General features: G+C 42.1%; 1 protein-coding gene across 1 annotated transcript; it reads left to right on the top strand.

Annotated features, from left to right (window-relative positions):
- The first annotated feature begins 4,267 nt into the window (after positions 1-4,267).
- On the top strand, positions 4,268-5,036 carry LOC140315770 (uncharacterized). The gene is made up of 2 exons (XM_072393356.1): positions 4,268-4,378; positions 4,470-5,036. Exon 2 carries the CDS (start codon positions 4,484-4,486, stop codon positions 5,015-5,017), a length of 534 nt encoding a protein of 177 aa, XP_072249457.1. The 5' UTR covers positions 4,268-4,378; positions 4,470-4,483; the 3' UTR covers positions 5,018-5,036.
- Positions 5,037-11,581: the final 6,545 nt, after the last annotated feature.

Raw genomic sequence — 11,581 nt, 5'->3', positions numbered from 1 at the left:
GAACGTACGCACAAAAAAGTGATGTACACACTTTTTCACGTCAACGATCAGATGTTGTAGCGTTCTAGCTATGATATTAATTCTTAATACCTCGTTTAGAAATAGGGCACCACCTACCATTTACGCTGGCAGGAGCGTATGAAAATATTTATATTAAGAGTCGTTACTGAAGGTTAGAATTCTCTCCGAATTGACCGGAATTACTTAAGAAACATGAAACATGGATCAATTACATATATATGGTAATTTATTTAACATAGGGGAAAGACAGTACTTATGATAAGGAGGACATAACACCAAAGATTCAATTCAAGAGCCCAAGGATAAGAGAGACACGGGACTTGATATTTCTATCGTGGTCTCTGGCTGATTATAGGGATGAGTTTACTGCGTGAATGAAAACTTGGTTATTTTAACTCGGCCCTATTTATTACCAAACCACAGCCGATGCTCCGTAGCCAAGGTAGACAAGGGTGGACCTTACTTTGCGCAGAATCCAGAGAATTTGGCCGCCGCCTTCCCAGGAGTTTGGATCATCAGATAAGCGAGTCTACGAGCGGAAGCTCGTAGATTCTCTTTCTCCGGTGGAATCGTGGCCATTGTTGCAGCTCAGGATCCGTGGTGCGTGCGGTCCAGTCTCTGGTTCTGGTTCGGCTTGAAGGCACCTGATGCGGTATCTCGTCTCCTCTTCTTGCCAACGGGGGCGGACAGGTGGCTCAGTGGCTTTGAGCGGGGTTGAGTCAAAATAACCCCAACAAAAATTGGGTTTTCAAGTAAACTTGGTCAAAAAGGGGGGATTATTGGTTGAGTCTGCCCCGTGGGGTTTGCTTAGGAAATGAGCGTCTCAAAAAGGTAACAAAAATGAGAGAAGGGAAATAATCTAAGTAGAGGGTAAATAAGTGACAAAAAGGGAAAATGAGTCTAGAGTCTGAAAGTGTAAAATAAACGTAAAGACTAAATAAAAGAAGAATAAAATAAAACAAGACTAGACTAACAAAAAAAGGAATAAAATTAGACTGCAAACAAGACTGAAGCTCAAACGGCAGCGCGCTTCGATTTCACTGGCGAGGGTGGAGTTTCGTCACTGGTTTACATCCAATGAAGTGTCGGGTTGGCTTTTGGGCGTCACAGAGGGGCTTTGATTCTTAAATTAACTTTTATAAAAGAAAAGTTAATCTCTCTTATCCCGGCATCCCAAATTACATTCAAAGAATACATTAATACCATACTTATCACACAGGCATTAAACATAAGCAATGTAAACATGAATCAGTAGACATGTTCAAACAAGAGATGACAAAGGATTATAGTGAGTGACCAGTAAAACTGAAAATGTATTATTCACACGGTTTATCGACTGCCGATTATTCCGTCGGTTGGACCTCCAGTTCATTGTAACACACACACATTTAATTGGCACTAATGCAGTAGTCACCATATTATAAACCGGAGAATAAAATACAGAATAATTTTAATCCCAAGATTCGCTGTCGCGACCTGTAGATGGCACTGTGGTTCCACAGCACGACGGTCGGGTCCTACGGAGTAATATTAACTTTCCTGGTGGAAAGTCTTAAAATGATGCTTGAGCTGTCCTTTTCCGTATTCCACAGTCAGTAGGTAATTATGAGGCCTATTGGTAACAGATTCATTAATCCATCTGAAACTGGCTCTGAAGTTTTTCCTTTATTTCCAACAAGAGTCTGTCTGTTGTCCAGATGGTGGGTGTCACATCTTAATTTACAGCTCTTTAGATAAGGATGGTAATGTTCTTTTTGATATCTGCTTCAGTGACCTTATCTGGTACCCGAAAGGTGAGGCTGTGTTTATCCAACTCAGCTCTGGCTGGCCGAGCAGATGTTAATCTGACTCCAGAATCTTTCAAAAGTGGGATGTCTTTCTTTAGAATGTTGTTTTCACTCCGTTTCTCATGATCGTAAATTAAGGGGTTTGTTATTTTGAACCCACTCCTAACAGATCAAAGCAAAAAGGGTTCCTTTCGGTCTCCCCCCTTTTTCTGGTCATCATGATTACGCTACAGATGTATCAAGAGCGAAATGACCGTGAAAATGTGCGGTGCCTCACGCAAATTTCAGGGCTGTCGTACGCACTCTTCTACAGCGGTTGTTTCTTTGGCGACACTTACAGGTGATGTTGGGAAACTGTTATAATAAATCAATTTAAACACAATTTGTCCTCAGGCTGAGTGATGTGCACATCTGAGACACATGAACAATTAATACACGTGTCTGCAAGTACACAAGTGGATATAAAAGCATGCGCAAAGTGTTGCAGTGCATACCTTTAAAACAATGGCTGCTTTAGTGGTATTAGAAGAAGTGCAAATAGAAAATAGCGTGTTTTTAAGAGACTGAGAGGATTTGCTGGCATATGATGACAACTGGCTCATCAGCCGTTTTGAGGGCAATCCTCCTGGAACTGTGCGCAGAGCTGCGGCCGGCACACAACACAGCGAGGAGCCATGCGCTGCTTGTGCCACAGGTGATGACCACACTGGGGTTCCTAGCAACCGGGGCATTCCAGAGGGAGCTGGCCAACCGATTGGGACTGTTCCAGTCGACCCTGAGCCGAGCCATGCCAACCTGAGTGGGAGGAATTATCTGCATCTCAGCACGTACATCAAATTCCCACAATGCAGTTGAACAGGCCTACATTGAAGCGCAATTTGAAGCGAGAGCCGGTTTTCCCAATGTAATTGGAGCTATCGACTGCACACACAGGGCTATAAAAGCGCCATCACATGATGCATTTGTATATCAACAGGAAACATTTTCATTCCATCAATGTACAGATCGTATGTGATGCGCAAATGCTTTTTTTTGGGGGGGGGGGGTTCAACGCACGATTCATATATTCAGTAACGGAATTGTTGGGAACAGCCTACAAGCTGGCACTGTGCAGCATCATAGTTAGTGGTTAAAGTTAGTAACTTGCTGTTTTTTACTGGTTAAACAACAGCTTAAGATCTTTCTAACAAGCCCCTGAACGTCTCTGTGTGCAAATGTTAATAATCATGAGCGTAAAGTGTGAAATGTCTTAATCAGCCTCACCTTTTCCCCAGCGCACTTCTGCACTAGTTACTGTATGAACATGTTTGTTGTGAGTTACACACACTTCGGCGGTGGGCAGCCATTCTCCGCTTCACATCCACCTTAATATCGGACCACTTCTTTTTCACCTCTGCTTGTGTGCGCTTCTCAGACGCCTCAGCATTAAAGGCCTCGCTCACGCTCTCCCACCCACTCCTCTTATGTTTGCTGCTTATATCGTAGGACAGCGTGCCAAAGACCACATTTTTGCGGGCCTCCACATCAGAAAGTAGCACCTCCATCTCGATTTCCGTTAAGTTATTCTTTTTCCGTCTTACTCATTCTTTTTTCTTTATTTTATGATCGTGCAGAGGTGCAGGGCTAATTTAAATATGATTTGCATATTTAAGTTGGGGCGTGGACAGGGAGGAGTCGGGTACTCCGACATGTGCGCTCAATTCCACGTCGATTGGGATGTAGAAAAGAAATGTGCTTGGATTCATGCGTGCGCACACATTGATACATCCTGATATTTTTGTACGTTGGAGGGCATTTTGGTTTGAGCGTGCGCCATGTTTCAGTAGGAAATCCACGCAAGTCTTTGTACATGAGGCCCCTGGTCATGTGCCACACCTCAGCCCTTCTCAGACACTTGAAGTCCTTAAACCTAGGATCCAGTGCTGTCGCAACCATCAGCCATGTGATATCAGTTTTTTCTTTGTGTTTATCCATAGAATAGCACTTTAGTTACTTGTTTCCACTAGAATTGTTCCATTAAGTATGAATACTTTATCTTATGGCAGCACTGACTCACCTTTCTCCAGAGATCCATTATATGAAACATTGTGATTTTCATCACCATTTCTGAAGTTGTATTTTTTCACTGATGTAAGTTAAGTTTCAGTAAAATATATCAGTTTTCACAGTAAATGATGGATGGAAAAAAGCCCAAACATTTTTCTTATAAATTAATAATAGATTTGTTGAGGTCACAGATGCGTTTATGAGAAAATGATACTCTGATGAGTCAGAACACATGCTGTAAGGATTATTAAAGTTTAGAAGGGATGGCAGGGGGGCTGCTAATCTGTAGTTGAACACCTGCAGTAAATCTAAAGCTGTGGCTTAAGTTGTCTAAATTTACATTAAACTTTGTGGCAGCTGTGCAGTACTTCCTTTTTCATCACAAACAGAATGTGAAAAGAGGAAGGGCTCTGATCATACACAGATGAGACAGAAGAAGAAAAACAGAGCCAGCAACTCGTGTGTTGACTTCAGCTTCAGCTAACAGCGCACTATAACGAATTTTCTCTTATTTCAACTGAAAGGTGAGTTGGAGAAGAATACTGCTAACTGATATTTTCATGTAGTTTGGAAAATAATGTGTTGATCATATTTTGATGCTTTTTTTGTAGACAGCATACAGCAAAGAGATGTACTGCTTGGTTAATTTCACACTGGTGTTGTCATTGGTCCTGACCTCAGCTCTGAAAACCCTCGACTCAAAACAAGAACTGCAGAGCTGCGGGTTTGGTCAGCCTCCTCCTCGCCACGGCCTCAAGCTTCTTGTATGGTATGTTCAGAGTTGCCTTGACAACAACATGATGGCCCTATGCGATCCCACGCAAGGAGAATATGGATTTCACAGGTTTCAGAATCGAGGGCCCAAGCATCTGCTTCCAGTGATTAGGGACAAAAAACAATACAGATACTATACGATTGGAAACCTCCACTCTCCTCATGCCGAAGACCTGCCATATGAAGTCAGGGAATACTACAACCGCAGCAACCCTGAGAGTAACAAAGACAGAGTTTTGGTGAGATACAGCAACAACAATAAACATGTTGATGAGCTCTATGCATCTGCACATTATGAAGCGAAAGAGACATACATAATTGGACCAAATCTTTTTGCTGCTCTTCGAAACAAACTGGCAAACAAAGAAAAAACAAACTTGGAAATGTGATGTACTTCGACGACAAGGAATCATGATGAAATTTCAAACTTTGTTGAAGTAACCTTTGATTGGTACAACTGTATCAGAAAGAAAAAAAATTGATTTTTTTATGGGAATACATTTTTCTCAGGTTTGAGCATGAGTGAGGACGTTTATGTGACCTGCAAATTTAACCTGCTTGTGAAACTTATAGAATAAATCATATTCAATCAATAAAAATTTTTAAATGTCAGGAGTTTTTATGTGTGTGTGTGTGTGTGTGCGTATATGTGGGTGTCATATAATAATAATCACACAAACATACATATAGGAACATCACCCTCTGCATCCCATGTCACATTCACAGTGTAAGTGTGCATATGTGTGTGTAAATGTGTGTCATTGTAGCAAAACGTGGAAACACGTTTGTCTGTCTGTCATATTTGTCTATCTCTGGAAAGTATTGAACATTAAAACTATGTGCCTCTGACTCATCATCCTTTGTTTTCCACATTTCCGGGCCTGAAACTACCCCAGTGGCAAACATGACACTTCAGAACTTTCGTTTCCTGCCCAGTGTGACACGGTTTTGCTCACAGTTATACTTAAAGAACCATATCATGCACCAGCAACGAGATGTAAACACACTTTCACCACCATCACTGAAGTTTTAAAAAAGAGAAAGGACTGTTGTCAATAGGTGTCAAATTAGGTTTAAGAGGAAGTGAGGAAGAAGAAGTAAAGTGTACCAGCAGGACGAATATAAAAATAAGATTGGATTTTACTGCTGGAGAGAGAAAACACAGGGTGATGTGAAGTTAGCTTCACTGGTACCATCGGTTAGTAATAGTAGTGACGGTGAATAACAAAATGTGTTATTATTTTTCTCTATATGTAAACTTAAAAAAAATATTTACTGAAAAATGTTAGACTTCCGTAGGTGTTTTGGATCTTAACTACTCCTCCATACTGTAGGCCATTAAAACCATTCAAATGTTAAAACGCAGTGGTGGGCCGTCATGGACAGCAAGGCCTTCTCTGCTGGCCTAAACACTATCAGAATCCCTAACTTATATCTACAACCTAAATTATAATGTTAATTTACTTAGTATTCTTAATATTCTCTCTTTTTTCCTGGCTGCGCTGCTTTCCATACATGTCTGTGGCTGATCAATGTTTCGTCTAATCAGATTTCAGTCTCTATGTGTTGCCAGGGTTAATCTAATTTGCCCATCACCTTCAGAATCAGTAGCCAGAGCCGCTACAACCCACACCCCTGTAAACCACGCCCCCAGGTGGCTGTAGAGTCCCATGGCACTTAGAACGTAAACAAAAGGGAAACAAAGCAATAATGGGAGCAATTTTAACAACTTTAACGGTTGATTCACAACATTAAATGTCTCTCAATGCAAACAATGCGTTTGAAACAATACATTTATACAAAAATAGAAAGTAATGTAATTAAAAATATTATATAGGACTGCAGATTTATATTTACTTAAGTATATTTATTTATATAACTGACTAATGTATGTGCACAAGTTTATTTTAAACTCAATAAAATATTTACAATAATAATAATTATTAGTAGTAGTTATTTCAATTAAAATAGGTTGTTTCCACCGTCAGGTTTTCTAAGAGCCACACTGTCACAGAGCTTGGCCTATTACATCAGATGCCATAAATATCACTCTATGGTGATGTTATGGGTTAACAGAAAAGATTGCTTCTCACTAAAGCATATTCCTTGATGTGAATTAATGACTGCAAAAGCATCCAAGTTATTATAATAGGGCAAACAGAGGTTAATGATATAGGCCAAAGCCATGAATTGAAGCATAACATACTGAAGACCTGTGTCACTGCTTTTGGTGTTTTCAAACAGTAATTTCTTTAGAACAAAAGCTCTGAACATCTTAAGAACAAAAGATGGATGCCAAAGCTCCACAAGAACAACCCTAGAAAATAAATACACAGAGTGCATAATAACACAAATAAATTCATCAAATTTGAAATTAGTTTTCCAGATTATTGAATTTTAGCAGAATCGCAGCCTTTTTCTGCACAATTCCGTATATCAAGTCATGCGTTTCTGAGAACATGAAACCCTTATTTCTCCACTCTACACTGAAGCAATTTAGGATAATAAAACCATTTACTGTTGTGCCTACTTGCTCATGTTTTTTGACGTAAAATGAGATCCCCCGAATATGGTCGCTGCAGGCCTCGAGCCTGGTGGACATCAGGCCCTCCTGCCCTGTGGCAGGTCACAGGAAACGGGGGTGCCTATTGCAGCCAGTCCCTGGCTGCCCTCTCCGGGGGTGCTCCTCTCCCCCGGTCTATATCCCCATACCCCTCTCCCTTCTGGCTCCTGTACACAGCACACACTCACACATGAAGGGTTTTGGGGGCGTGTGTCTTCTGTGGGGTGTCGTGGATGGGGCCACGTAGGTGGTCCCCTTTGCTGCACTCTGCAGCCCCCCGCCCCTGTTTTAATTACACCTTAGACATCACTACTCAAACACACACACAGACATTAGGTCTTGGGGGGTGGTTGCACTGAGTGGCATCTGGTGGGCGGGGCTCTTTGGGTATGTAGGCTGCCCAGAGGGCCGCGCTCCCCGTTCTACAAGGTTGGCTGCCCCTCAATTTTAATCGCTCACTATTAGAAAATATTGAAGAGCCAGAAGGGTAAGGGGAGGGGTCTTCCCACGCCCCTGTTGCCTGGTTGCTGCCCAGGGTGGGAGGGGTCAAGAGGATGAGTTTTTCTGCTGGTTTGGGGTCTGTGGTGGCTGGGGGGCTGCTGCGCCACACCCCAGCGGAGTTGAGGGAGGGGGGACGTGTGGATGTATGGGATGTGCAAGTGTGTGTGGTGATGACTGGGCCTGCTTGTGCTGTTCCTGATGGGGGGGTAGCATTGCCTCTCCCCGCTGCTCATGGCTTCACCCACCTGTGGGCACGTCTTGACTCCCGGGGAACTTGGGAGTATGCCCAGCGTATGAGGCATGCACTGGCCCACTGTGCTTGGCTGTCTGGGGCGGTTGGCCCTCTTGGGTATTGGGTGGGGCCTTTGACGGGGGGTTTGGAGTTGCTCGGGCTCCTGGGGCCCAGGTCCGGTGCACGGCCCATGTCTGGGTGGCTGGGGCCTGGCGGAGTCGGTGGGCTGTTGCCACTGGTTCTCGGGGGGCCTCTGCCCTATGCTTAAGGGGGCCCTTTCCGGGGGCTTCCTCTGCAGTCTTCTGGGTGGATGCGTGGTTGTCCCTGTGATGGGCTTCCTGTGTTCTGTGCTCCGAGGGGGCTGCTGGTGGCCTGGGTCTTGTGGCCCTCTCTGCCTGCTTCTGATTGCTGGGGGCAGCTGTGGATTGTGGCCCTGTACATTTATACACTCATAACTAAGCACGGTTATCATGTAGGTCCTGTGCACACACACACACACACACACACTCTGGGCATCAAGGGGAGCTTTTCATTTATAAAGCTTCCCTTGGCAAAGCAAATCTGTTTGGCATAAAAGGTATTCAGATTAGAATTCTGCTGCCGTAATGCTGGACAGGACAAGGAAAAAAAAAGCACAGTTGTAGCTTCTCTTCATTGGCTCCCTGTTAAATTCAGAATAGAATTTAAGATTCTTTTCCTCACATATAAAGCTCTTAATGACCAAGCTCCATCATACCTTAAAGATTAAGATGAGATTTAATGTACAGGGAAATACACAAAGTTTCTCCTCTGCATTTAACCCATCCAGGTTGGCACCTGTCCTTTTTGATAAAGCTTATAGTTAGGGATGGCTCAGGTGATCCTGAAACATCCCATAGTTAAGCTGCTATAGGCTTAGACTGCTGGGAGACCTCATCTGTCACACTTTTCCTCACTTTGCTCTCTTTTTCCCCCTGTTTAATTTCTCAATTGATTTTATGTACAGGTGACATTATTGTGGTTATTAACTTGTGTTTCCCTGTTCCAACAGGTATCCTTTGAATGGTGTTATGGTGTTTCCCCCCCCTCTTTTCCCTCTTTTCTGTCTTCTCAAACCCCAGCTGGTCGAGGCGGATGGCCACTCTTCCTGGTTCTGGTTCTGCCAGAGGTTTCTTCCTGTTAAAAGGGAGTCGTTCCTTTCCACAGTCGCCACAGGCACGCTCAGGACGGGAGATTGGACTGAAGACAAGTTTCTGTACAATCTGTTGGTTTCCTTAGCTAGGATATTGTTTTTGAATTGGCTCTGTATGAATGAATTGGATTCATTTTTAAATAATTTGGATTTGACTGGATTATGATTACAATGAATTGAACTCCAATTGACCTGAATTGGACCTGAATTGGACTGTATTGTTGAAGTGCCTTGAGATGACATGTTGTAATTTGGCCACTATATAAATAAAATTGAATTGAACTGAATTAATGATACTTGTTTTTTTCTGTCCCAACTTTCATTCATTTCAGTGAGCCTGCATGCTTGTGACAAGATGTTCTAGCTGTTCTAACAGGAGTGTGTTTTAAATATCGTGCTGTATCATTGACCTGTTTGTGGACAATCCTCAAGTATAGCATTTTGACCATTACCATCTTGGTTTTACAAAATGGTATAAGTAGGGGCTGGACCAGGCAGTGTTACCTGATTACACTACACATGACTTGAAATATAGCCCCACCCTAACTCTGCTTTTTGTCTTTTTTTCTTTACTCTAAACAAGACCGTGCCTTTTAAAATGTTCATCATTGCTTATTGAAGACAATATGAAACCAGTGACTGAGAACATATCCTCACAAGGATAATGGTCACTTAGTTAATAAAATGGGTGAAAGTGGAGTAATTTCCTGATAGACCTCTGGACAATCTGACATTTGTTTGCAACCACATGTTTTAGTAATCATCAGGAAAAAACGCACTTCCGCCAAGGCTTTAGTTAGCATATGCTTAGATCAAAACTATTATTCATTCACTGTTCATGCTCGCACTTACAAAAACACAGAAATAAAGGAAATGAGAAAACCACCACAGAAAATCTAGTTAGACAGAAAAAAAAAGTCTAAGGGATCCGCCCATTATTTTCTAGACCTGTTTTTTTTTCAATTCAGGGTCGTAGGGAAGAAGACAGACAATAAATATAATTATGAGAGATAGAAAATTATTAGATAATAGAGAAATGGGAATGTGGTATTTGGCACCAGCTTCTAGTGATATTTAATCTTATTACTTTACCCTCAAGGTCAAAATATACCAAAAATACATTATAATACGCTCTCAGTGTGAAAGAATAACAGAGCTTTAGAAATTTGTGTGAATTCCAATATCAGATTAAATAGCAGGTAGTCAATCAAAATGTTGACCCTAATGAGTTGTGAAACAAGGCAGCACATACCTTCATGGCCAAAAGGCACAATCTCCTGCAAAACTCCCTTTCAATATTATGATGACAAAGCACCCTCATGCCTGCAGTCCTCAAATGCCACAGAAAGTCCTCATTCATCTTCAGCTCTCTTCTGTTGCCAATGGGAGGACTGCTGTATGCTCACAGCTTGAATTCAGATTTTATTTGATGCTCCCACTGAAAATATTACAGGGCACTCTCAGCAGATAAGAAAGATTTATAGGATCCTGATTCTGTTAAAAAATATGTGAAGCATTAAAGATCCAGTCCACTCTGATTTTGCCACAAGATCCAAGTGTGTCTTAAAATCTTCAAATTGGTGCTGAGATATTAAAATTAAAATCAGAAGTAAAGAAGCAGCAAGCAGCCAGTATTCATCACATATAAATAACATGACCACTAAAATGCAACCATAAGAATGAGCCTCACTGTATGAGCACATGACAATTAATTTCAGATTCTCGAAACAAACTTGAAAATGTGATTTGTGGGTCACTGTTTAGCTCACTGGGATGAGCAGGCAGCCCATGTATGGAGGGTCTTTGCCCTGTTGCAGCTATGGGTTTGATTCCAGCTTGTGGCCCTTTACTGCATGTCTTCTCCACTCTCTCTGTACCCCATTTCTTGTCAAGCTACTTTCAAATAAAGGCCACTAGAGCCAACAGAACCTATCAAAAAATCTCATTTGTATAGCACTCCCTTCTCACTCCTCTTGGCAATAACAAGGGGATGTGAATATTGAAATCAATCATCAGTATCTCTCTAACTGCACGATGAATGATGATGGATAGGGTCCTAAATTTTCACCCCTAAAATGTTCTTTTGAGTGGAAGTCTTGGAGAATTTAGAAAGATTATTCATTCTAAAGACATCTACATTAGCAGAACACTAGAATACTAATATACTAATATAGACTGCAGTACTGGGGCTCCGCATGGTACTGTTTTGGCTCCTTTTCTTTTCACCCTGTACACATCAGACTTCAGGTACAACTCAGAGTCCTGCCACATACAGAAGTATTCTGATGATACGGCTGTTGTGGCATGTGTGCGTGGTGTACAGGAGAAGGAGTACAGGGACCTTGTGGAGTCCTTCTATGGGCTGGACCAAAAATAACTTTTTGCTCATGAACACTACCAAAACCAAAGAGCTGGTGGTGGACTTCAGGAGATCTAAAACTCCATACCAGTTGGTCTGCATTGATGGAGGGGAGATAGAGACTGTT

Source organism: Leuresthes tenuis, unplaced genomic scaffold, assembly GCF_036924035.1.
Source record: "Leuresthes tenuis unplaced genomic scaffold, fLeuTen1.0.hap1 SCAF_10, whole genome shotgun sequence".
In the NCBI taxonomy this organism is placed as follows: domain Eukaryota; kingdom Metazoa; phylum Chordata; class Actinopteri; order Atheriniformes; family Atherinopsidae; genus Leuresthes; species Leuresthes tenuis.
This window is presented reverse-complemented; position numbering and strand designations above follow the sequence as displayed.

Coding starts and splice junctions, on each gene's coding strand:
- LOC140315770 (XM_072393356.1), top strand. CDS start 4,484: ATGTACTGCTTGGTTAATTTCACACTGGTGTTGTCATTGGTCCTGACC.